We start from the raw sequence: 27,972 nt of genomic DNA, 5'->3' as shown, positions 1-27,972 counted from the left end.
AAATTAAATAAGGAGAAAAAAATCACAAATGAAAAATATTAATTGAAACATAAATTTAAAAATTATTTAAGAAAAAAGACATTACAAAAAATATATCAATTAAAAAAAGCAATATTAGAAAGAAAAAATAGCTCAGACATTGTAGTTTAACTCAACTAGATTCAATAATCTTTTTTTAAAAAAAATTTATATTTAACCTTCAAAAAAACCCTAAAAGAGAGCCAAAACACAGCCTAAGCTACCAGGCTTATGGCCCAACATGCATGGGCCATTGCATGGTAAAGCCCAAGCATGTGGGTGGGCTTCCGAGCCCAGGGTCGTGCTTGAGCATATTATATATATATTTTAAAATGGCAAATAACCTGTCGTTTACCTTTTTTTAAAAAAAAAATATACGCTGACGACATATTATCTACCAAGATAGATGACGTAACACAAATTTCGACCACCTAGTGGTGGTCGCAAAATTGAGGCAATGCATCTTTTGTCCAAAAAGTCCAATTTTTAAATTATTTCAATCCAAAAACACCTCATTAATACATTTGAAACAACCATAAACCAATACATCAACTCAAAATACTTAAAAAGTATCAAGAAACACGAAATCAAATCGAGTTAGATTTATCTTTCTTGACTTCTATTTGTTTTTTCAGACAACATTAAAGTTCTAAACATCCACCATCATATCCCTCTCATCTCATGAAACTCATGTACACCAAAAAAATCCATTTTAATGATTGAAAATGGCTTAAACGACAACCTCTCTCATTACTAGAAATTTGGCAACCCCTCTGTGTCTTCTCTGTCTAATCAGAAAATATACAATAACGTAAATAAACTTTTATACAAAAATTGATTTTTTTGAAATCTAAAGGGATCTATATTGTCTAGTGTATGTTATTTTTAAATTTTAAGGACTTAATGTATTTTTCAAAAGCTTTATAGCAGGTCACTCATGTTTGGTGCCCTTTTCATTTAAGTCCCTTTCTTTTCAATTCCATTATCACTTAAGAAATTAAAAGCAATTGAACTTCAATTAGAATTAAATCACCCAAAATAAAACTTTGAGGGCCAAAATAAATTGTTGAAAATGCATAATATATCCACAGTGTTTTGTGAGTGTGTGAACAGTACCAGCTCAATAGTGTTTAGCCCACGCATTTTGTCTTTTTAGTTAATATAGCCCGGGAACTTATATATCTATTCTATTGCAATCTTTTGCATTAGCTTATAACTAAATTGGTGATTCGCGTTATGCTGCAAGCCGGTTAAAAAAAATTTAGCACGCATAAGAGATGCTTAAACAATGATAATTTTTTTAAAAGAAGCAAGAAAAGCTTGATACTCGATAGTCATTAACTCAACTAGATCCAATATGATCAAGTAGTTTAATATTCTTATTAAACTATAGGCAATGATAGCAGATAAATCATAAAAAAAAACATTTGACAACAATTAACTAAAACAAGTGAGTCATCAATATTATACCCATAATGAAAAGAAAAAAAATTATTGGAGACTTATCATCACTCTATTATAGACATTGTCTATCACAAAAAGAGCTTGTTAAGACGGTTCAAATCTGACTACAAAATCCTGGATGATGACATATAAAGGTCGCATGGATTGTTAAACCAACATGCAAGAAAAGCAAATCGAACAAAACAAAACAAAATGATCATTCACCTATATTCAATAAATCAATTCTATTTATTCAATAATAAAATTTATTTTTTAAAAAAATAAATTTAACAAAAAGTAACAAATAAAAAGACATGAAGTAACTTAATAAAATAAAATAATAATAATAAAAGCAAGGTCATAGAAAACTTGAAAAAAACATAGTTCATTCTCTAATTAAATAAATATCAAAAGATGAAGTTGAAAAATATCAGCTTAAAAAAAAAAACCAAAGCAATCCTAGGCAAACCTCATGAACCCAGGTTAATTTCTAAAGCTTGCAACCCTGTGAAATCTTAAACACGGGTTTAGTCAAAAAGCTAAAATCTAAATCAAATAAATGTTGAAGAATTAAATCAGGTAAAAAAAAATACCAATTTTGAAAATATTGCAAAGCTAAAAAAACAACAATAAAAAAAATAAGGATGAAATCTATTAGGAAAAAAAATTACGGAGGGTGAAATAAAAAAAACACTCTAAAAATTATCTTAGATTACAAAAAATAGCAATTAAAAAAACGATGACTAAATTTGACAAAGCAAAAAATAAATAAGGATGAAATAAAAAAAAAATCAAATTTAATTATTTCAAAAAAAATTATAACAAAAAGAACAAGGACTAAATCAAAAAGAAAAGGAAGTTCAAGGGCTAACTTGAAAAATCAAGTTGTAGGGCGCAAACACCAAGAAAGAAAAGGAAATCAAGGAAAAAAAATATTATCGGCGACAAACCAGAGTTTTTATTAGTGCACGGACCACATATTCATGGAAAAGATGTCGAGATGATGTTGCATCTATCCTGGAATGACCTTTTGATCGTTGGAATCAACAACATACGTTGTTCAAAGACCGTAAAGCGACTAACATATGTTAAGCACGCGTTAATAATTTTTTTTTATTAAAAAAAACTAGACTACTCCACCCTAAAAACAACAAAAAATCAATTATGAAATAACTAAAATACTCTTTGACCGCTTAAAAAAATAAGCTCAAAGGGTAAGATATCTTTTAACTACTTACAAAAATGAAAAACAAAATAAACCCCCATTGTTTGTTAATATTTTTCTTAATTTCAAGGGTAATATGATAATTTAACTAGGCATATTAAAACAAAAATATAAAAAAAGCCCCTCTATGACAAACAAACAAATTCTCTTCTAAAAGCATTAATGTAATTTAACTGAAAAAAAAAATTATGTCTCGTCCCTTATCAATTTCAAAATACCAAAATGATCCCATTACAAAAACGATCTTACCCTCAACTATTGGCGTACCCTTTTTTTTTTGTAAGGATAAGATAATAAATTCATTATTCCCATCCACAATGCAATCTATTTAGGTAACAGTGAATTCATCATCCTTTTATTTATTTATTTTTTAAATCAACTCTGGTTAGACCTCTGGTTATTACTGCTACTAATCCAATCCAAAGCATAACAATCCTAGAATTAATGGCATACTTCTACATTAGAAAAGAATGAGCATCTGGAAGCATGACTGACAATTTCTTCGAAATAAAAAAGAAGGAAAAAAAAAAAGAAATCTACAAGAGTAACCTAAGATTATTCTACTGTACAGGACCAAAGAATTAGTACACTTTTACAAGGCAGCTCCAACTAGCATTGCTAAACTGTTGAATACGGAAGTCATAATTCATCGGAGTTAGTGTGTTTCGTTTTGGTGGGATTTTTCCATCTTCACCATCAAACACAAAGACCAACAAAGTAAAACAATTACCTCATAGTCCACTTTCACCTCCATCATCATCACTGCCAACACCATCATCATCAAAATCAGAAGAGCTGCTGGCATTAGCTTGTAGATCATGGATGTGATTAAGAGCATCTTGTACATCAGAAACCAGGGAATTTTTTGCAGCTCTAACCACATCTATTTTCTGAACATTGATCTCCCCCCTGTTCTTTTTTCCCGCTGATTTTCCTGCCCGTGCATATGCTGCCTTTCTCTTAGCTTCCCTGCAGTGTAATTGGTCAATATATTTTTCATGTAAAGCCCTGTTTTTCACCTGCTTCAGTACTGGGGGACTAACAATATTTATCCCACATGAACTCAATCTTGAAAGGGGCTTTTTATGGCCAGAAGAAGATTTCTCATGGAACTTGTGAAGAAAACCCTGTTTTACTTTTGAGTGCTCGGGGGTGGAAATTTTAACAGCCAGCTGAGAATCTTGAGTAGATGGATTCATGTCAGGTTCAAAAATGGAGAAAAAGTCTGCTTCATAATCTCGGTCCATTCGATTCTGATTTTGCAATAACTCTCTAACATTTTTATGTGCGAGTTGATCCTTCTGCTCACATCTCAATCGTTTACTCTTTGGGCCAGACGGATGAAGTATCTTGCTAGCAGAGAGCGAAGAGCTTTCAAGAGGTGATGAGTTTATTCTCTTAGCCCTTGATCGCCGCAAAGCTTGAGGTGGAGTCATATGATCAGAGTTTACTTTCTCAAAACAATCCTGTGCAGACTTTCCAGGAACCTGCAGTTGATTTCATGCACATGTTAGTATAAAGCTCACAATTGGTGCTCTTTCAAGCTAGAAAGAAACTGTCTGTAAATATAAAAGGGCACTAATTAGCACTCCCAATCAATATAAGAGAAGACTATCCTTTGGCATTGGGAATAGAAGCACACAATTAAGCTGTAGTAACAACTACCAAAAGTGTCCATGCATTGCTGCAGGGCATGTTTTGCCTGCTGATAAAATGCAAAACATAATTGTTGATGCTGGAGAGCTGATAAATGCAAGCATAATGGGTAATAGCAGAGGCTGCCCACCGCAAAAGGTTTCATAGGGGTCCAGGATGTTGCCAAAAGGAAAGAGAAAAATACAAAAACTAGAAAGGAGTGCGCAGGCGTGCGGCATTGTTTGTGGGAACGGAGTTCTATATAGTTCTATTGGCATGCCATCAGCATATCATCCAAAAGCTATTGTAATTGAAGCGTGCAAACTACACTCACTACCTAAAATAACAGGAATTTGAACTGAAGATGCAAGAGTTCCTTCAAGAAAAAAATTTTGCAATTCTGTTTTTATGCTACCGTTTTCAAAAACCCCAAGTTACCAGGCTAGTGACAAAAAAATATTTGAACGGGCCCGGGCACACATGACAATGCATAGAAGAAAAGGAGCGTTAAAAGGGACAGAGCTCCCAGACCACAACATCATGTCAGCAAAAATCATAACTCATTGAAGAATTGCCTTTTGATTAACAATAAGCATATAATTTATGTTGGTAACTTGAAATAGTTGACATTCTAGGTGAAGAAGTGAACATCATTCATTGTTGGTTGTAAAAAATATAAATGAAAAGGAAATCAAAATAAAAATATAGGTAGAATTCCAGCTTAGATTTCAGGTTAAGAAAATGAATAAATAAATAAATAAATGACAGGCAATGCCTAAGACACATCCATCCCAAAATCAAAATTTTAACTTTTGTTGTACAAAATATTACTATCCAATCTGAAAGTTCCCATCTTGGAGTTGAACTTGTGTTTCTAAGGAGGCACAGCAAAGTAAAGGAAGGGGTGCAAAAATATGAACAGAAGCAGAAAATAGAAAAGGATAAAATTTTATTACCAGCTTAGAAACCTTCTTCCAGAAATGAGGGGTAGGCTTGGTGGTAAAATAAGCTCTTTGCAAAACCATTTCTTGCTCCTTTGTCCACTCGTGAACAGCCCTTATATTAGCTTCGTCTGTTCTCTTTCTCTTCCTGTTGTTATTATTAATTTCTTGTTCATTTGTTTCACAGACATCAATGGCACTCACTCTTGCTTTGGCTGCTTTAAATCCAAAAGTAATAACACAACTCCTGTTACTGGTTTTCATTTCCACTTCACCTTTTACTTCATTCGAAGACCAAACCCTCGTATCATCAGACTTGCAATCACTAGTCTTGTTGCTGACAAGTTGATTTGCATTTGTGCCCTGCAACAAAGAAAGCCTTAAAGATCTCCTACGAGTCGAAACCTTTTTCATTTCCACTTCACCTTTTACTTCATTCGAAGACAAAACCCTCCTATCATCGGACTTGCAATCGCTAATCTTGTTGCTGACAAGTTGATTTGCATTTGGGCCCTGCAACAAAGAAAGCCTTAAGGATCTCCTAGGAGTCGAAACCTCACGGACCCTATCGTAACGAGAGATTGGAAATTTAGTGGACCCGGAACGGGGAATGCCGCAAACTAGGGATCTTTTTTCAGCGGGATTATGTTTTTGCGGGGAAAGGCCATTGTTGTGAAAGTCTGGCTTGCGGGCACTGGAATTATGGGGTGGTTTCAGGGTGGTGGCTGAGGAAGAGGAGGAGGAGAGTTTATTTGAGTTTCTTGTCCTTCTGGGCATTATGACAAGCAGACGGTGAGCGAGCGTTTGGACTGTATTTGTTGATTTGAGGGGGTGGAATTTGGAAGCAGCAAAGGAAGATCGATTACAAGGAACATGTTGAAGAAAGATAATAAGGATGGACCCAACTGTTGTTATTTTGGTCCATTTACTGATGGGCTTTGTTTGAAAGTAGTTTGTTAGCTGTAAGCTCCTCAAGTTCTTAGCTCGGGCCCACATCTATTATTAATGCAATTTATATATTACTAAATTGGCCTGCACTCAGATAAAAAAAATCTTTTAATGTAAAAACAATTCATACATTTTTAAAGTATTTTTAAACAGTAGTAAAAATTTTAATCAAAACTTGTCTCAACTAATTAACCTTCCTTAAAATCTTATAAACTGAATCATTTCCAAACAAGATTTCAAACTAAATTGTGAAATTTGTTTTAATATGACTCGATTAATTTGGTATATCAAATATAGTCTAGATGACCAGTATAAATATAATTTTAATTTAAAAAAATTAAAAAAAAATTTATATTAAAAAAATAACACATTGAGCCGATCCGGACCAACTTGTCAACTTATCACTCGGTTAATGGATCCAAATGAACTTAATAACTTAGTTTTTTTAAAAACCATATGTTTTATCTAATTATATGACAAAAATATGTCATAAAAGTAAAACAACTAAATTAATTTTTTTTTAAATGATTACAATGGATAAAAACAAAACAGGAGGTTGTTAATATTACAAAAAGATTTTTATTATCTTATTCAAGAACAAAGTAAATAATAAACAAAGTTTAATGAATGTTAAATATTTTTTTAAATTAATGTGCTTAACATGATCAAGGTTTAGTACTGGGTCAACTTCTAGGTACAAATGGTTCACCAACATCATATACATAATTATATCAACACTCTGAGATCCTATTGGATATAAAAAAACAAATTAAATATAAAAAAACACTTGAATTTAGGACTATAAAGCTATTATTTGAAGTTTTTATATATATACCTAGAAAGGAACCACTCTAAGAGTATCACTTCCCATGGCAAAACAAACTTCTCAACAACAATAAATATACATTTATTATGGTATGGGAGGTTGTTCTCAGTTAAACATGCTTTGCTTTTTTTGCCATCTTTTTTTCTAGTTCTGAGAGGGATATAAGGTTCATCTAGTTGAAATCAAGAAAATTTTAGGCTACATTAAACCTTCATTTACTATAAAGATATTGAGCACTATCACAGTAAATTTATATGACAAATTTCAACAATCACCACATATTTCTTCTAAACCTTTCATATACCACTTTAAGGCTAAAATCTTTAAAGATGACAGGACGTTAAAAGTAGATTCACTCATATAAAGAATAATATTGAATATGTTTGAGTAATACAATGTTCAATACAAATATTGATCTATTATTTGATTTCCACCAATATTGGTTGAAGAACCTATAACTCTTTTGTAAACATGGAGCAATAGTTGACTGAGCATGCATACTTAATTACAAATAATAATTTGCTTAATTACAAAAACTTGGGCACTTCCATTCCATAACAATTTGCTTGAAATCTTATTTAAGCATCTTAATAATATATACAACTCTCATGTCAAGATAAGAAAGACAAATCCATGAATAATGAAATGCTCTCATCATTTTCATCACATTTCCATCACTATCTTCAATGAAAAGTTGTTCATTTTACTCTAAATTTATCAAAATTCAACCAAAAAAAACCTTTCTCTTTAACCAAATACAGAGAGTTAGAATGGTGGTTCACCAAAACATGTATTATTGATGAATCTTGTGTTGAGAAGACACATAAATATTAGTTGGAAATTACTACTTCCATGTTAAGTTGGATGGTTTTGGGAGAGATTAATTAACCTAATAGTTTCTTGTGAATATAACTTATTTTTAAGAATATCAACAACACCAAGGGGAAGTGAGTTTTTTTCGATCCAATTTCATATAATCTAATTACTTGTAAATTAAAATGTTCTTAGTCAAATCAACATCATACGTTTATTTTCATGCATACCAAGAACTCCAAGTGTAGTACATTCTTTTGTTTTCTATGCTTTAGCTCATATCATTCTATTGTCGGTGAAATTATTCACATTCCAATCATTTTATAATGAGATACCTATCTTGTCTAAAAGATTTCTATAAAACCTTAAGAGCTTTGCAAACCTAGAATCAAAATTCATTTCTACACCCTTTCAAGTTCTTGCATTGATGCAGTAAGGTCAACATTTTATAATGAGATACTTATATTGTTTAAAAGATTCATATAAAACCTTCAAAGCTTTGCAAACCTGGAATCAAATTCATTTCTACACCTTATCAAGTTCTTGCATTAATGCAATAAGTTCAAACATTAAGTAACCTGCGAAGAAAATGGTAAGAAAAATATCTAAAAAAGAAAAAATAATGAAAAAAACCACAATAAGATAACTTTTTACAAAGGTATTGCAAACAAACCCCAGCTCATTTGAGAATCAAATGGAAAAGATGAGTAACCAAAATTGACAAATCCAACAACGATGGTTGATAAGGCAAAAAACACAAACAGAGCAAGACAATCAACTTTTCTATTGTAAGTGAAAATAGTGGAAAATCCTGCAAAGAGAAATAAAGAAAATAAATTGTCAAACTAAACACAGGTGAAAAAAAAAGGCAAGAATTTCACAATAAATTATGTGATAAGGGTCTCCCAGTATTAGATAAATTATAGTCTAGATAAAAAATTGATTCCCACCTTAAGCCAAAAGATGATAGAGCTATAGTTGCTTTTGTAGTAAAAAGAACATTACTGGTTTAGTATTTTTTTACAAACACATTAAATTCAACATTAAAAAGAAAGTAGTCATGGTTCCAGACAAAAACAATTGTTGAACACCAAAATCATTTAAATTCTCTATATTTTTACACCAAATTCATTCCACAGACTCATCCCCATCATAGAAGCATCACCAATAACACCACCATCCCCTACATTGGTGATGTGAGAGCAAACTCTTTCTTTGCTCCATTCTCTTCTCAAACGTAGCTTTTTTTCTATTTTTTTTTGTCGATTCGGTGCCTCTATCCCTTTTTTTTGGTTTGGGTTACAAAAAACATGCAAAATGAACATTATCAACACCGTCATCTCCCTAACTAGTGATGCAAAAGCAAGGCCTCCTCTTTGCACCTTTTCCTTGTTTAGCGAGTCTTCCTCCTCTCCTTCATCCCATGTCTATTTTACCTTCCCTATTTCCTTTTTTCTCTACCATTTTTGTTCACAAAAAATCATGGATTTGAAAAACCTAAGAGCAAAAAAGTGAAAAAAAAAGAGATGTGGTGGAGGAGGACACATGTCCATAAGGAAAAAAATGATGACTATTTTTTGTTCATTAACTCGTGAGATCATGTGATATTTCCATATATTTTCCATGAAAACACTGTTGGAAACCACAATAAAAGCATTTTAGATCCATAATTACAAAATTACCGAACTACCCTCATAGCAAAGCAAGTTATTTATGTTCGTCGGGGGTGAAATAGTAATTTCACTATGCAAAATGCACAGTGAAACATTAAACTCTTTTAACTTTATATACTTAGATATGTATCCCATGCTTTGTTAATGTAAAGAAAGCAAGTGCAATGTTGGCAATGAATCAAATGCAACTACGACAGTAAATCAACATCACTGATGACAAGCTCGTCTAAGGACAAAAGGCCTGCTCAAATAAAAGAGGCAAAGTTTCAAAGACGTTGGGCAAACCAGTAAAGAAACAACAACTTTAAATAATTGGTGCTTTATTAAAGAGTTATGGTGTCGATATGAGCAATTTGTAGTCCAGCTTCCCGCCAAGTGTATTGAAAAATGAAGTGTTAGCCATCATGTGATCAATTGATGTGGTAAATGTAATTGTTGGGGAAAATGCAGAACCTATTAGACTTGTAGTACTAGGTGTTAAATGAAACGGTAAAAAAATATATCAAACAACTAAGCCATTGTAAGTGTGAAAAAAGGCTATAATGGCAGCGTTGACAACCCAAGACTCTTGTTGTGTTCTTGTAAATTTCACACTTAAAGCATTATAGTGATTTATTTGTCTTGAAACTCAGATTAAAGGAAACATATAGTAAAGATGTTCTTTGACAAAAAGTCTTTTGTGAAATGAATCAGTGAACCTTGTGATCTCGTAAAGCAAAAAAAAGAAAGCAAAATCTTGAAATGGATAGAATAAAAAGATTAATTCATTTGATCTGCCATCATTTTACTCGATCCATCAAATTCTAAAACTCCCTTCATTATAAACATTTTGGGTATCATGACAATATGAATAGTAAAGTCAACTTGAAACAAAAAATCAAGAAACTTTCTTTACATTTAATGGCCTCACATTTCTTATATCAAACCAACACAACCTTTATTTGCCACAACATTAAAGTCTTGTCGTTAGAAAATGTTTTGGATGAAAAACATGGTCAACAAAAAATATATTTGGCAATCTAAAAAGCACAATTATACAATGAAAAAGTCAGATTAAACTGCTAAATGTGTAGTAGCTTGCTCAAAAAAGAAAAGGAAATTAAAATTTGCAGATAATGGTTATGGTTTTTAAGGGCAGAAAAGGCTAGTAAGGTAGGCAAGGAATTCTAGACTCAAAAGAATCATGTTTGCAAGAAAGTCAAATACAAAAACTTTAAGAAAAAAAGAATTTCTCAAATATATTTTTTAAACTTAGTATAAATTTAGAGAGCTCAAAAAACTAGTTTCTTGGTTTTTGGATAAAAAATTAATGTATTTCAATTGAAAAATCTAGTTTTTTGAATTGATAACGCTATGTTTTTTTCAATATTTTTATATTTGCTCCATGAAGTCTTTTCTTGATAGTGGATGGATGAAATTACAATTTCGTAATTTGATTGAACAAATCTAAAATCTCATGTAAAAAAGCTAAATGATGTTGAGTTCTTATTGTACATGAATTACTACTGTTCATCCTCTCATATTTTATTGTGGATTATGATAGTGCAATTTTTAAAAATTTTAAATTTGATCCTCAAACTTTGTTTTAGTATAATTGAGCCTAAATTAGAGCCTAATTGAATGTTTTTTTTATATATATATAAGTGAGGGTCAAATGAAAAGACAGGGGACTGGAGTGCAAAGCAAGGGTAACATGGGTGGCGTGTTCCAATTTATTTGTGAAGTATATTTTTATCCCATGTGTTTTTTGCTATAAAGTGACCGGTCCTTTGCATTTTTTAAACTTTTATTTCAGTACTAAACTTTATTTTTATCATATTTTAGTTTTTAGGGGGTGAGATGAGGGAGAGAAAATGGTCGGAATCCAGCCTAGAGAGAAAAAATATCATTTCTTCGAATTTGGCCACCAAAACGTTAGTTTTTTGTTCCAAATGGTTTCATATGACGAGAGAAGTTTGACTTGAGTGTTCTTTTACCTTAAAAGTGCCTAAAAAACCATATATGATACCAGGAAGAAATTAGTTTCTAAGTTGATTTTGGGTTTTTGACTAGTTTTTGCGTTTTTAGAGGTTAAAGATTGGTTTAAATAGGTTATTAGGGTATTTTTTTTGGTGTTTTGGGTTGAAAATGAGTTTCTAAAAGAAAAAACCAGCCACTTAGATTTTTTGGCCGTTGTGGTGGCCAAAATCTAGGTATGCCAAATGACGCATCGTCTGATGCGTTTTTTTTTGAAATCTAGGTCCGCCTCATTATCTTACAAAAAAAATAAAGGCCCGCACAACTAGGTCTGACTTTGCAGGCTTGCGCGCTTGCTTGGCCTCATTCTTTTCTCTCATTTTTAATGTTTTTTTTTTAATTTTGATTTTTTTAATAATAATGCATTATTTGATATGTTATTTTTTTAAAATAAATTTTGGATTCATGTTTTAATTAGATTGTGTTGATATTTTTAATGTTTAATTATTAAAGAGGTCAATATACCAACTCCCGTGATAATAATGCATTATTTGATATGTTATTTTTTAAAATAAATTTTAGGTTGATGTTTTCATTAGATTGTGATGATTTTTTTAATGTTTAATTTATAAAAAGGTAAGTATACCAGCTCTTGAATAAATCAATTAACAGGTAAAATGATCAATGAATAGCTAGGGGGGACATATCTTTTATATAACATGCATGCATAATATAAAAAATTATCAAGGAAGACAAAAGGTAATATACATCTAGCATTAGTGTTACCTCGGGCGTATAGGGGGAGAATTGATGATTTTTCAATAGCTCGACTTAACCATATACGCGAGATCCTACCATTTTTTTTTTGTTACCAACTCTCATCAAAGTTCACTATATATACACTAGAAGAAGCTTTAATTTTTCAATGTGAGATTGAAAGCCTATTAGTATATATACTTTATATTCATAAGAAAAAGTTGTGTTTTTTCAATATGAGATAAAAATACTTTTTTTATTTAAATACTTCAACTTAAAAGGAGAAAATAATATCTTTTCAATGTAAGATAAAAAATCTTTTGAAAAAATCTTTTAAAGTTCATTACTTACAACATGTATAACCTACATTCATATGAATTATTTCTTATATTTTAATGTGAGAATTTAAAACCTTAATTTTCTTTAGTTTTTCTAGGTTGACCGGGGTTTATCGGGTCAACTCCCGGGTCGAGTATGATAACTATGGTGTTAGGTTGATTTTTTATTCGTTAATTGTTTTTTCTTGATTTTATCTTTTAATGTTGGATTAGTTGGGAAATAAACTGCATGATTTTTTTTATAGGGTCATCATTGTCTCAAATAAGTTTTTATTTTTAGATTAATGCTTAATTTTGTTACCATATATTTTATCAAATAATTAAAAAAATATTTTATAAAAAATAATTTATTAAACTTAACAGAGTCCATGACATACTTCGCTAGGGAATTGAGATCAATTCAATATGTCATTGTCTCAATAATTTTTGTTAAAAAAATTATCATATTGAAATTTTGTCAAAAGTTAAGCCATGTTTCTACCAATTATAAAAATTGCATTTATATCCATGAAATTAATCAATTTAATTTTAGCTAACTTCTGAGTGATTTTGTTTGATACTCAAGTTAAACAAATAGTTAGGTTGCGAGATTTTAAAATTGATCTATTAAGCCAAGTTGAATAAAAAAATTAATTTTTTTTATACTTTTAATATTTTAAAAATTTTGTCTGCTATATAGAGTGAGAGTCAATATACTAATTATACATAAAACTAAAGGGTGTGGGAAATCACTGTTCATCCACACCCAATGCATTGTGGATTATAATAGTAATCCACAGTGCATTCCTTTTTCTTTTTTTTTTCACTTTTTCATTTTTTCCCAACTTTCTCCTTTTTTCTTTTTTTCTTTCATTTATTTTTTATTTTTTTTCAAAATTTTTTTTGTTAATTTTACTTTTTAAATATTAAGCTGATTAAAAATTTTCATTTGTAATTTTTTTCCTTTAAAATACTGTGGATTGCTACGGTGTTTTCCCATATGGTTTTTCTATTTTATTTTTTTATTTTTCAAAATTATAATTGTCAATTTTTTTTATATTGAGCTGATTGAGAATTTAATTTTATAATTTTTTTATTTAAAACATTGTTGATTGCTACAGTGTTTTTCCGCATGGTTTTTGTTTTTTTATGATTTTCTTCGAAATTATCCTTTTGATTTTATTTTTTAATATTGAGCTGATTAAAAATTATAGTTACAATATTCGAGGAAAGCACTGTAACTTTCCTTGCAATTTACTGTGGATTGCTATAGTGTTTTTTTCCACATAGTTTTTTTCTGTTTTGTTATGTTTTTTTCTAAAATTATCTTTATTAATTTTATTTTTTAAATATTGAGCTGGTTAAGAATTGCAATTATAAGTAAATATAAGTTTTTTCTCACAAAACACTATGGATTGATACGGTTTTTCCTCATATGTTTTTTCTATTTTTTTGTGTTTTTTTTGTTATTTTTTTTTCTAAAATTATCTCTGTCGATTTTTTTTTTTAATATTGAGCTGATTGAGAATTTAGCTTTGTAATTTTTTTCTTTAAAACACTGTGAATTGTTGCAGTGTTTTCCCATATGATTTTTTTTATGATTTTTCCAAAATTATCTATCGAATTTTTTTAATATTGAGTTGGTTAAGAATTATAATTACAATAAATATAAATCATATAGGGAAAGCGTTGTAGTTTTTCTCACAAAACACTGTGGATTGCTATAATATTTCTCTAGATGGTTTTTTTTGTGATTATATTAGGGAAAACACTGTAGTTTTCCTCACAAAACATTATCAATTGCTACAATGTTTTTCCTTATGGGTTCTTTCCTTCCAAAATTATATTTGTTGGTTTTTTTTTAATATTAAGTTCGCAGAGAATTTAGCTTTGTAATTTTTTTTGCTTTTTATTAACAGAAAAGCTAAATTATATGGCGAAAACACTGTATCTTTCTTCATAAAACACTGTGAATTACTACAAATCAGTTTGTTAAGTTTCTAAGTTTTTGATCACCAATAAAACTTTTTTTTTCGTCATGAAATATTGGCTCTATCATATATTTGGTTTCTATTACTTATCTAGTGGTGGTTTATAATTATAATACTATTAAATATATTATTTTATAAGCCCGCGACAGTATGCGAGTATGCGATCTCGTTTCAATGATGTTGATGTAAGGCATCATTTTTCCAAGGATATTTGTAATGAGAGAGCTTTACGGAGCTAAGAAAAAATAATTATGAAAATGGCTCGTTAGGTTGATTCTAGGTTTTCCAATATGATAGCTACACGAGATGCTAATTTCTTTTTTATCAAGATAAAAAGGCATTCTTATATATATTCTTTTAGGAAAATCATAAAATAGAGAGAGAGTTTTTAAAATGGCTTTTGACATTTTATGGCTTTCCTTAAAAAAAATATACAAGAGTGGCTTTTTTATCTTGATAAAAAAATAAAAAAATAGCATCCCGTCCGTATAGTTATCCCATCAAACGCTCAAATTCAATAAATACGTTATTATTTTAAGATTTAATATTTGTTAGCTGTCCCATGAAAGATGCTATAGATAAGATCATTATATATATCAAGAAGACATACCTTGATTAATGGACCGACGGCGACAATTCATACTTTTTAGCTGGACCGGGCATTCATGCACTCGACATCGGTTTGGTTCAAGAAAGAAGAAGAAGAAGAAGAAGAAGGAGAAGAAGAAGAAGATTCAAGGAGGTTTCGGTCTAATCTCTCCTCTTCCAACAGCTAGCTAAGCCTGGAAAGGATATTCATGTCACGAGAAAGGGAACTTTTACAGCTAGTCGAGGATCCAAGATAGAATAAAAGACATATAAGAAAAAACAAATTCAAAATTAAAAAATCCGAACTTATTTTCTTTTGCCACACCTGAAGGGGACAACATGTCGCTTGGTAATTTTTTTTTTCAATAGATGATGTATTGTCTGATCTTACTCAGAGCAATAATTGAAAAATCAAAGCACAATTATTTTATCAAAAAAACTTATTTTTAATTTGTTTTAATTAAAAACACTTTAAAAATAATAATAAACCTATCCATTACATAAAAAACCATCTACAAAACTAAAATTAACCCAAAATAAAAAAATCAACACGAGCTCAAATATGATTTTTTTCAAAGTGAACCATTTAACACTAATATTATTTATTTTTAATAGCGGTGTCAATAACATGTTTCTCTCTCAACCAGGAACTACAAATTAAAAAAAAAAAATTTATATCAAAATTAAATTTGAAAAATATTGAGGTCCTGAAATTAAATAATTTATGTTATTGTTTAATTTCGAGAATCAAAGTGCATTATTTTCAAGATTTATGGTAGAATATCTATCTTTGATGTCTTTTTCATTGAGTTCTCTTTTCTTTCAATCCTACCCTATCATAAAAAATTGTCTGAATAGCGAGATCATACCCACTGAAAAACCCAGTCCTTTTAATTTTATACTCAATTGACAAATCAATATTTTTCTTAGATATATGATTTTACCCTTTATCGACCATTCAACTCAAATAGCCATGCTAGCCCGTGATTCAGGTTTTCTGGAGAACAATGGGAGCCTCTCGCGGGAGCTATAAAAGGAGTATTTTATTTTAACAATGGAGATATGTTGGTTGCAGTTATCTAAAACGCAATGCGTTTATAAAATTATTTGAGTCAATCCAATATAAAATATAGGTTCATTTTTTAAAAACCATAAAAAAGAAAGTATCAGTACGGATAAATAACAACATAATAAATACAATCCAACCTCTATAAGTTAATATCCTTATGACTAATTAATGAAGATATTATTTAATTGATAGATTAACAAAATATTAATTTACCAGGATATTCTTTATTTTTTTAAAACATTATTATTTGATTTTTTCTTAAATCTAAAACATGTTTCTTATTAATCATTTAAATTGATTTTTGACTTGCTACCAAACGAGGTGTCAAGGTAACTTTTATAAAAGCCAAGTAACTTTTATAAAAGCCAATTTTAATTGAACACTCTCATTTATTTTGTGTTTTAAAAATATTTTTAAAAAATTTTAATTTTTTTTATTTTATTTTTCAAATTAATATTTTTTAATATTTTTAGATTATTTTGATGCATTAATATCAAAAATAATTTTTTAAAAATTAAAAAATATTATTTTAATATATTTATAAATAAAAAATACTTTAAAAAATTATCGCAACCATATTTTCAAACAGACAAGACATGTTTCTAAGATTGTGGAAAATTAAGAGTTTGTGTTTTAAATTAATTTTTTAATTATTTTATTATATTAATATTAAAAATAAATTTTAAATAATAAAAATTATATTATTTTAATATATCCGAGAATTTGTTTTTTTAAACAAATATAACATAACACAAATGTATCTACAAGTTGTTCTGGGTCGAAATCAAATTGTAAAATAATGTTACTTGATTTTAACATTTGTTTTTAATCCGAGTAAATAATAATAATAACAAATGAGGGGGGGGGGGGACAGAGAGCGAAAGACAAGTAGATACCGCAGGCAGGAATAGAGAATCCGAGACAACAACAAAGACGACTTGACTTCTCACCTTATCATAGAGAAAATTCATTCACTCGGGAGTCGGGAGGAGAGTAGAGGCGAGGAGCGAGGCAACTAAAGATCTCTTATTATAAATTTGCATCGCTACCGTCTGAACAATCATCCTCATCTTCATCGCTATCTGGTTTCTGTAATTTTTTAAGAGACCCCCCCCCTCTCTCATCAATCCTTCTCTGACAATTCAGGTAAATCTGCCTCTTTCCTTTCCCTTGATGATTGTACGATTGCTACTTCTGATCTTTCTCTTTGTTTCTGTTGGTTGAAATTATTTAGCAGTATTGATAATATTTCTCATTCGCGTTTTCTTTTCATAAATAAAATAAAATGAATCCAGGCACCCACACGAAACAATGGCTGTTACAATGAAGCAGATGGCTCTCGCAGTCACGGCCCTTGGCCTCATCTCTTTTGTTTTTGGCATTGTCGCTGAAAATAAGAAGGTACTATACTTTTTATTTATTTATTTTTTTACAGACAAATCCTGTTTTCATATTAAACAAACATATTTCTTGTTTACTCTTATTTTTTTATAAATAAAATAATAATAATAATAATATAGCCTGCTGCTGGAACTCCAATACCTGGAAAAGGTGTTGTAATTTGCAAGTATTCATCCGATCCCACAGTACCTTTGGGGTTCCTCTCAGTTGGATTTCTGGTAGCAACTACAGTCGTTGGTTATTTATCTCTCTTCTATCCTTATAAAGGAAAATCAGTCCCCAACTCTGCTTTGTTTCAGAGCGCCAGTTTCTCCATCTTCTTCAACATTGCTGTGTAAGTCTTATCCTTTTTACCTGTTTTTTGGATTTTTGCCCCTCGGTTGCTATCTCGTTATGCATGTAATATGAAACTCATGCTATTCTCCTCATATATTTGGAGGACTGCACAATGGAAATTCACTGAAACTAACCCTGTTTTTTTTATAAGCTAAGAATGCTCAGTTACATGTATTTTGCTTGCTTGGGCTGCCTGCTCGCCTGTAAAATACCTATTTATTGCTTTGTATCTCTCGAATTTTTTAGATTTTAAAGGCTTAGACTCGTAGCTCTAGATTGTTGTTTTTTACCTTTTTTATTTTTATTTTTTTATCTAGTTACTTTCTATTCCTATAGCAAATGTTTTTCCTTTGTTCTATGAACTTGATTTACCAAATTTAATATTGAGTTTTTGTTGGTCCTCTAGATGATTATCTCTAAAATGACGTGTCCTGTGAAACTCAAACCAGGTTTACGGCAGGATTGGCAGCAGCATTGATATTGTGGCCAACAATTCAAGAGCACTCTCACTTGAGTCACACCGTTCATCACGATCCTGACCATCAATGCCCCACTGCCAAGACCGGTCTCCTTGGTGGCGGTGCTTTAGTTTCTCTCGATTCAGCTCTTTTCTGGTTAGTCGCACTCATGTTAGCAGACAATGCTCGGGAGGACTACTTTGATGAAACGGAAAAGGATGTCAAGGGGGGACATCATGATGAGGTGCTTGAGGGTGATTTTGATGCGCCTGCACATCTCAAGGGCACTGCATAAAGCCTGTTGTGTCGTTAAGAATGACTTGGAACTCTCTCTGGGTTTTACACATTTCCATGTCACACAAATAATTCCCAGTTAGCACCTTGAAGAAGCTACACTGCAACATTGAATTCATGATTGTAAATATTGAATATTGTTTGGATTTCAATTCTATAGGAATCGTTTGGTGTACCCGGGGTTATGCTCGCTGGAGACTCATGTGTCTTATGTTTATGTGAGTGAAGAAGAGCATAACTCTTTGGTATGCTGAATAATTTCTCTGAATCGAATGCTTTTTCAAATGGGAAGTTGCAGTTTAGACCGTGTATCAGAATTTTTAATTTTTAATTCTTTGTTAATTAGGAGCTTATATATTATTTATCGAGGTTACAAGTTTCTGTATCTATTTCCTACTTCGAATAAGCAGTTCCTTTATCCAACCTATATTCTGATATCTGGTGAAAATCATGCGCGGAGATGAAAGAGGAAGGGGTCGCCTAGAATTGTCGATGACTATGTATTTCGGTTGCCATATGATTTGAGGCAACCGATAGGAATTATTTGGAGAATTCATTTATATACGTGGTATGTTGAATCATGAAATTTAAAGGCTCCGACAGTGTTTTGGAGGACTCTGCTGGTGGTGAAAGAATAACATGCAGCAGCGGCTTATGCTTATTGTTACTCAAACCAGTCTTTTAACGTGTTATTGTTGAAGTGGGAAGAGGAGAGAATGGATAGGTTTGCGCGAAGGTGGGATGAAAGATGCATTCGCCTTGCTCCTTAAGAATTTGTCTACCTGAATACTGATTATTTAATTGCTAATAAATGGCTGGAGCACAGGATGGAGAGTGGAGTGGAGACGGAAGGAAAGAGGCTAGGCTGGGCTGGATGGCCCAGCGAGTCTAATCATCTACTATTATAAGAATAAAAAATAGAAATAAAACTCCGGTGGTGGTGATGCAGGTACTGGTGGCTGCTTTCCTTTCCGGTTCGCAGCTTCATTGAAATGAAAAATTTACAAAACCCTACTACAAGTCTAGAGCCCCTAACTAATAAATAAAGTGTCTCCTTCATTTTGGTCCGCAGCTGCAATACAAAAAAGCTACTCCCTACTCCCTGGTAGTGGCAGTAGCACTGGCAGTAGCAGTAGCAGTAGCAGTACAAGTGAAGAGCAGGAGGAGGAGGAGAAGAGGCAAAATGCCGCTGGGTGAAAAGGCAGGATTTGAAAAGAGTCAATCTCGATACTGCGGAGTGGAGACAGAGTTCAACGATAACGTGCCTCAGCTTCTCAATTTTAATCTCTCTACCGGCGCCTTCGACTTCATTGTCGCTCCTCTGGTTCGTCCTTTTCTTGTGTTTAACAACATCTAATTTGACCTGATTTGATTTCTGGTGGCTAGTTAGCCTTTCACATTTTATTTGTGTGAATGGTAGTAGGCTCACCTACATTGATCTTTTGGTGGCCTTCCCTTCCGCTCTTTGCTCTTTTCCACACTTGCAAGCAGCATTCTTCTTATAGCCGCTTCTACTTCTAGGCTAGGCTGCCGACATAACATCTTCTGCCCTTTTATTTTATTTTTATATAGTTAATTTACCATTCTAACTCCCAATTCTTCAATTTGATCTATCAATGTTTTCTAAAGTATTGCATGTTAATAATAATTGTGACTGTGATCATATCTATGCAACCTGGTGGCTGGCACAGATAAATCCCTCATATCGGCCCAGCTTGTTGGAAAAAGACGGGGTTCTTCCATTTGCTGCATCAGACCTAGTTTTGAGTCCCTCTCAGTGGAGCAGTCATGTTGTTGGTATAAACTCTTCTGCCCCACATTTTTACATGCTTCCCTTCTAACTCTCTCTCTCATGTGCTCAATTCTTGATTTTTCTCAGGAAAAATTAGTTTTTGGATTGACTTGGATTCGGAGGATGAAACTCTTCGGATGGCTTCCGAAACCACATTGAAGCAAGAAATAGCTTGGGCTAATCATCTCTCTATACAGGTGATTTTCAATCCTGAAATTTAAACTGCTTCTTTACTTCATTCTTTCAAAGTTGCAATGTATTTCAATTGCCATGAACTCCATATAGCCTGGCAAGTGGTGGAGAAACCAAAAACTTTTACTATAAGCAAACCCTTTCCTGTTACTTGTCAATACGATGGCAGTCATTGGAGGTGCATCAGCATACAGAAATTAGTTTGTACAAGACAAATTCTGTATGCTGATAACTTTTTTTGTTCCACACCTTCAATGGCTGTCTTCTTTCCACTTTTGTCTGTCCTAAAAGTAAACAAAAGGCACAAGCTGTCGCACTTTTCTGATTTACCCCCTTGTGCAATATCTAGCCCTATTCCTGGTGTTCATTCATCTTTACTGTTTGTGTTGTGGTGATTTCTCGTGCTCTAGATATAGTTCTTTCAGAAAGGCCATTTTTAAGAGCCTATGGTGTTAAAGCTTTCATTGTCTGCTGCAGGCATGCATTCTTCCTTCTCCCAAGGGTGCATCCTGTGCTAATTGTGCTAGGTGTGTAAATCAGATTTTGCTGGGCCTCAACAATATGCAGGTACCTTTCCTAATCCAAATCTATTTCCCAATAACTTTTTTTTTCCTTTCTGTTCTCTTTCTTTGTTGCTGTCTTTATTCTTATTACTTCTTTATTAAAGTTGTGGCTTAGGATTCCGCTGGTGAAGACTGATGATGATGATGTTATGGATGCTAATTCTACTAGCTTTGTAAGCGACATCCCTTTTTATTTTGCTTTTGGCTTTCATTTTGTTAGATCTGTAATATTCGTTACAGGTCTAAATGGTAGGATATGCATGTTTTTTATTTATTTATAAAAATAGCTTCTTGACTCCTCTCCCCATCTAGCACCTTTCCTGTCTGGTCTACATCCCTGCTGTATAATTGCAATCAGGGTCTAACGACTTGGCTTAGTTGAAATAAATTTTAATGGAATACCATGTGGTCTGAGGGGATTATTTTTCCTGAAAACTTAAAAGAACACTTTATTTTGCTCAACTTCCTTTTCTTCTTCCATGCGCTCAACTTCCTTTTCTTCTTCCATGCACAGATTGATTCCTGGGAATTATGGAATGCATTTCGTCTTCTCTGCGAACATCACAGTCAGCTGTTCGTTGCACTCGATATTTTGTGAGTTATAATCTCTCTTGCATTATTGTTGTCATGGTTGCCATATTTTTCTCTAACTTTACTTGATTATGATAAGAATTACATGTTCTCTAGGAGTTCCCTGCCTTCAGTGAACTCGCTTGGCCGTTGGTTTGGAGAACCTGTTACAGCAGCCATAATTAATATGGATGTGAGTATATTTTGGTTTCCATGTGATTTATTGCATGCTGCTCCTATGATGATGTGGGTTTTAAAAGGTGCCATTTTTAATTTACCAGTCTTTCCTAACAAATGGACGGGGTTATCCATGCCTGTCAAAGTGCCATCAGAAGCTGATTACTGGGTTCTTTTACCATTCAATACAGGTATACGTTGACAATTTTCTCGACTCCATTGCTTATATGATTTTTTTCCCTCTCGTTTTACAAGTTTTAATATTTTTCCTCCATGCTGAGTAGCAGTGTATCTCGCAAATAGTTTATGCAGTATATTTCACAAGTAGTTTGTTATTTCTTACTCTTATACATCAATTTTCCATACTCTGAATTGAGTTTCAGATACTTTACTGTGGTCATGCTAATGGATGACCTAGTATGATTTATCTAAGGTGATTGGCATTGGGATACCTACATACATTTTGCTTGTTGCATAGACGAGCAACTTTAGCGTTGAAACTTCCCCAGACATTTAGTCCAGTATATTTTGATGGTATTGTTTGATTTTCCTCTCTCAATTTGTTGTTAGTGGTCACAGATATTACAAATAATTACCAGCATACAAATTTAATAACTATGGTCCTCAAAAATATCTTTTCAGATTATTATTTCTGGCAAACCTGTACACAGTATTCCCAGGCCAAGTTCAGATACTGCCAATAATTTTGATAATAACAGTGACAGTAAGTTACTCTAAGGTTCACTGTCCATGTTTTAAGCAGTGTTCATATGTATAATTGCCGCTCTTATGCTTCTTTCTTTGTGCATGTACTTCCTGCGCCGCTCTCTTCGTATATAATAATCACTCTTTTGTATGTGTGCATGCATGAACACTTAAATTTTTTCAATAGTAGACAGCCTTGGTGCGTGCTTTTGTTTATAGGTCTGCGAAGACATCCCCTCAGGCCATATTTGGACTATGTTGGTTTTCTCTTCCGAAGTATGGATCCCATTCCTGAGCAAGTATGTTTTGAAGTAATTTGCTTTCTCCTGTGCTTCCACATACACACTCTTAACACACCCCATTCCGCATCATTTCCCCAGGTAGAAAAGGGGTGATTGCTTTCTTTTCTCCCTCCCCTTTTCTCCCTGTGCTATTTTTTTTTTTTTACTTCTTCAATCTCTTATGCCAGCTTGGTTATAGGGATTTCCTATAGTCTCCATTACAGGTGAGCTTTTCTATCCCCGGCAACAGCATCTAGTCTTATCTAAATATTCTTTCTCAATGTAAACATTTTGTTCAAAATGAAATCTTCGCATTGTTCTCTTTTTTGGTGACTTCTTGCATTGTCCTTGAGTAATTATAAGTTGGGTTCTTTTGCTGCTGTAATTCATCCTCTCATGGATAATCTAGAAGCCCAAACATAAGAGACTTTTGAAAGAAACTCAAAGAAATATATCCAGGTATGATTCAAATTAACATAATATTGAATGTCTAAAATTAAATGTCCATCTGTTTGTTTTCATATATATGGTTAGACATGCATACATGAAATATTCACCATATTTGGATTTCTTTCATGGGCAATTACAACCTTACCATACAGGATTGATTGTCATTGCAGATATTAAAAACTAGAGATTGATGTGGGTTATAGTACTCCAATTGATAAATGGGCCAAAGATAAAGCTTTAGTTTAGTATCCATCTACAGATTATCAGTTGTGATAATTTTATATAACATGCTTGTATTTTTGTAGTACCAAAGGGCAATCAGTGTAAAGCTTTGCTGGACAGAGTTCCTGATGAAGAAGCAAGTGCAGTCACTGTAAGTTACCATTTGCCTTTTCAAATCCTATTTTGGTTGACAGCCCCCTTCTACTTTTGTTGGTGTTTATGTTGCTGTACCACATTTAATATGTAAGGCCCGGCCCACTCCCCCTTGCAGAATATTGTCCGCTATGGCTCAGCCAAACCCGGCTTCCACACCTCACGGTTTTGTTCCTAGCAGCCCACAGGCCTCAAAACGCGTCCTACAATGTTAGGTACCAACTGCCTTAATATGCCCTGGCTGTGGACACTTTTCTTTCGATGTGAGATGTTACATAAGACATGATGTAAATGCAATGTTAAGTTGGCGAGATATATGTACCTGTAAATTTTGGTTAGGTGGTTGTTGGAGCAGGACGTAGACCTCTTGTGAGGGCATCACTGCAGGTTTTTTCCTATGCCTTCTGCAACTAGCAACCTGTGGTTATTCATATCTATGTTTCACCCTTCACTTTAATTGTTTATAGGCAGCTGAAGAAACTGGACATAAGTTGAAAGTTTACGCCGTGGAGAAAAATCCCAATGCAGTTGTCACACTTCATGTGAGTCCCAGATGGTAGTTATTATTTCTCAGATTGTGTTTACCAAAAATATCGTGCTTACATGTGAAAACTATTGCTGCATTGAATTTCTTGTACGGTATCAACTTGGATATTCATCATATGGGTCTCTAGAGGATTCCTCTGGAAATGAATTTTCCTCATAAGAAACAAACAACAAATCCAATCTATATTACTGTTCAGACATGTGTAACATTTGTGTTTTTTATTATATTTATCTGCTTGGATCTCAGAGATAACATGGTATTTGTTGCAACAGAGTTTGGTTAAGCTAGAAGGATGGGAAGATATTGTTACCATAATTTCTTGTGATATGCGTTACTGGGATGCTCCTGAGAAAGCTGATATCTTGGTATGTGACTATATTTTGTGGTTAATCTGCTGGATATATTTTTCTGAATGCTAGTGATTAACAGCTCACGCACTTGCCTTTGTCTGATTGCTCTCCAGGTTAGTGAATTACTGGGTTCTTTTGGTGACAATGAGCTATCACCTGAATGCCTTGATGGTGCTCAAAGGTTCTTGAAGCAAGATGGAATCTCAATACCATCATCGAATGTAAAATCTTCTTTATTGTTGAACTATTTTAAAGCCTACTCTTTTATTATATTGTACAAAGTTATGGTGCAGCGACTATGTTCAGCATATATGATGGTTGGATAGAACAATTGGAAGTTATTGGCCTGAATAAGTGATCTTTCTCTCTGGAACCCTATGGGTCTCGTTGATGCCAACTCAATCTCTTTATGTTTATCTTGACACGTTATCATCAGTTTATTGAGCAGCATACAATGATACATGGATCTACATAAATGTTCAGAGCTAAGATTGTAATATGTTGTGATGAATGTACAATGGTGAACATGTGTTTGGTGTAGAAAGGGGCTTTCTGTCGGTGAGCCTTTGTAATGGATCATCTCCAAGTTAAAGTGTCAAATGTAAGTTGGCCATGGGGACATGCATGAGGTTTTCTCCCAGAACCTTGTAATCAATTGTGCCAAAGACAAGGAGCTTGTCTAAATCAGACCATTACGTGACAGGATTCTTAGTCTATGCCAGATCTTTTTTCTGCCAGCAATGCCTTGTATCTGTTAAATACCTTACAGTTACATCCTTAAACATCCTACATTAATGATCCTTGAAATATATTTAGATTCTTGTTTTAGCAGCCAACCTTAAGACTACTTTGGGAATTTAAATTTGAACTGTGAAGGGTAATGCTTCGCTAGTTCTTCTTCTTCTTCTTCTTCTTCTTCCTTATGTTTTCTTTTCCAGCTACACTAGCTTTATCCAACCGGTGACAGCTGCCAAGCTATATAATGATGTACGGCCTTTGCATCTTTTTTATCCATTGTTGTTTTCTTGTTTCAATTGGAATCATGTGAGTGGATTGTGTTTTTTTGGGCAGGTTAAGTCGCACAAAGATCTTGTACACTTTGAGACTGCATATGTTGTCAAACTGCCTGATGTAGCAAGGCTCGCTCCTTCCCAAACTGTAAGTCACTTTCAACACAGCATGCTAATTGATATATGGGCCATGTTTAGGTCCATTGCTTTGTGAAATTGATGTGACTAACCCACTGCTAGCATGGTAGGTCCTGTATCTGATCAGTTCATGATTCTTAGCATTTAATGAATTATTGTTAATCATGCAAATTATGTATTTACTGCACTGTTCTTTATGATTCTTTTTTCAGTTGAGAAAACATTTAGATCAATCGTTTTTAGCTACTCGCATAATCTTTCCCTGTACAGGTCTTTACGTTCACCCATCCAGATTACTCAACCAACCAAAAAAAGCAATCAACGCTACAAAAGGTTGCAGTTTGAGATACCATGTGACACTGGATCAGCTATGGTTCATGGTATGTTGTAACCAAGGCTAGTTCCTATTTTGCGCATATAGGTTTTACAGTTAGATAATGTTATCAGCTGATACCATTTCTGGAAGCTTGACTTCTACTCCTATTAATTTGATTTGATCTTATTTGGAGTGTGATCTTGAGACCCTCAAGTGCATGTCAAGTTAGAAATTGGACATCGAATTTGAACACTGAATTTCCTTTGATTTATGCCTAAGTTTATCCAAGTTAAGAACACACGGATACATACTTGAGTGGGCACATGCATTAATGACATAGAAATGTGTTTAGGGAAATAACTAACTGCAATGGTGATTCCATTTTACTTAATAGTGTGAAGATCTCATGCAAATAGTTCGAGGAAAGATTGAATTAACACAAGGTTGGTTAAAAAAAGTCATGGATATAGAACCAGCCAGGCAGTTGCAGTTGAACTTTAAAAATTTAAACAGTAGACCATCATATAACTCCACTATAGCACTGAATTTAAGGGTCAGTCATCCTCTGGTATCCGATAGAAAGTTGCTTCTCTTCAACAAAAAGGTTACTAGCAACCTTCTCAGCTGAATGCATTTGGAGTATCGTTTTTTGAAAGCCTTGATTTCTTTTTGGTGGGCGCAGGATTTGCTGGGCATTTTGATGCCAAGCTTTACAAAGATGTTCACCTTGGCATTGAACCATCAACGGCGACACCAAACATGTTCAGATGGAATAACATTTAATTTCTTGATTTTACGAGTTAAGTGAATTTGCATGGATTGGGCGTTCCTTTCTCTGGCTGCTTGCAATTTTGATTTTCATGTTCCTTTCTCTCATTTCAAGATACCCATCTGCTTTTCATCTGCTTGGCATTAGAAGTGTTGAAAGAATTTTACTTGATTCAGCACAAATTATCTTAATATATTCCAGGTTTGCAATGTTCTTCCCTCTTAGGACACCAGTTTGCATAAAGCCGGGCTCTCCTTTAGAAGTACATTTTTGGCGCTGTTGTGGTTCTTCTAAGGTAAAACACATAGTTGGTTTCATAACTATTTTATGTACAGCTTCTTTAAATTTCTTGACATCACATAATGCGTAGAAAATCATCAGTGAAACCTGGATCCATGTTGATGCTCAAGCATGCACGCATTCTTGAAATGTGGGGTTGAAAATGACTTGTTATGATGCAGGTTTGGTATGAATGGTGTGTGACATCTCCCGACTTATCAGCTATTCACAACAGCAGTGGTCGTTCATACTAGGTTGGTCTCTAGCCTGTTCCTCAGTTCTCCTGGAAGAGTATTTATTGTCATGAAGGAAAGGGCAATGCAATAAATCCCTTGAAATACCATGGACAGGAAGGATGTCAGTCTGATGAGTTGCGGGTCGCCTTGATGCAGACCATTTTAATTAAAGTGTGCTGCCCTAACGCAAATGTGGATGGAATATACCAGGCCGTGCCAAAATGTAGCGTATAATGATTGGGAAGTGAGGTTTTCACAAATCATTTTAATTGACTACACAAACAAACTACACCTGGTCATGCGCTCAATATTCTCTTCTTTTATTTTCTTCGGCCTTGTTATTCAAGCTGCCTCGGGAGTTGATATCCCATGGACAATCATCTTTGAAAGTTGTTTGCAATCCTCAGGAGTCATATGCGTGGCTACACCTACAGTAATTTCAACTCTTTTTTCTTGGTTGGTTATAGCTAGTAATTTCTAACATTTTTCGAAGCTCAATGAGCACAAGTAAGCTGGCTTCTCATGATGGGGTTT

The 27,972-nt window shown here is 33.1% G+C and overlaps 2 protein-coding genes and 1 pseudogene across 2 annotated transcripts; 2 read left to right on the top strand and 1 right to left on the bottom strand.

Annotated features, from left to right (window-relative positions):
• Nucleotides 1-3,122: 3,122 nt before the first annotated feature.
• On the bottom strand, nt 3,123-6,154 carry LOC133688784 (uncharacterized). Its single transcript, XM_062108398.1, has 2 exons — nt 5,278-6,154; nt 3,123-4,173 (listed from the first exon to the last, which is right to left on the bottom strand). Exons 1-2 carry the CDS (start codon nt 6,037-6,039, stop codon nt 3,418-3,420), a joined length of 1,518 nt encoding a protein of 505 aa, XP_061964382.1. The 5' UTR covers nt 6,040-6,154; the 3' UTR covers nt 3,123-3,417.
• Nucleotides 6,155-17,060: 10,906 nt separating this feature from the next.
• On the top strand, nt 17,061-18,999 carry LOC133689226 (uncharacterized). The gene is made up of 4 exons (XM_062109015.1): nt 17,061-17,345; nt 17,495-17,600; nt 17,720-17,934; nt 18,386-18,999. The coding sequence occupies exons 2-4, from the start codon at nt 17,511-17,513 to the stop codon at nt 18,687-18,689; spliced, it is 609 nt and encodes a 202-aa protein (XP_061964999.1). The 5' UTR covers nt 17,061-17,345; nt 17,495-17,510; the 3' UTR covers nt 18,690-18,999.
• A 126-nt stretch (nt 19,000-19,125) lies between these two features.
• Nucleotides 19,126-27,851, top strand: LOC133689227 (protein arginine N-methyltransferase 1.5-like; annotated as a pseudogene).
• Nucleotides 27,852-27,972: the final 121 nt, after the last annotated feature.

This window comes from Populus nigra, chromosome 3 (genome assembly GCF_951802175.1).
Source record: "Populus nigra chromosome 3, ddPopNigr1.1, whole genome shotgun sequence".
Taxonomy (NCBI): Eukaryota; Viridiplantae; Streptophyta; class Magnoliopsida; order Malpighiales; family Salicaceae; genus Populus; species Populus nigra.
The sequence above is the reverse complement of the archived record's forward strand: the minus strand, read 5'-3'. Positions and strand labels throughout refer to the sequence as shown.

Coding starts and splice junctions, on each gene's coding strand:
- LOC133689226 (XM_062109015.1), top strand. CDS start 17,511: ATGGCTGTTACAATGAAGCAGATGGCTCTCGCAGTCACGGCCCTTGGC. Junction 17,601..17,719: donor TTGTCGCTGAAAATAAGAAG/GTACTATACTTT, acceptor ATAATAATATAG/CCTGCTGCTGGAACTCCAAT. Junction 17,935..18,385: donor ATCTTCTTCAACATTGCTGT/GTAAGTCTTATC, acceptor AACTCAAACCAG/GTTTACGGCAGGATTGGCAG.
- LOC133688784 (XM_062108398.1), bottom strand. CDS start 6,039: ATGCCCAGAAGGACAAGAAACTCAAATAAACTCTCCTCCTCCTCTTCC. Junction 4,174..5,277: donor GGAAGAAGGTTTCTAAGCTG/GTAATAAAATTT, acceptor AATCAACTGCAG/GTTCCTGGAAAGTCTGCACA.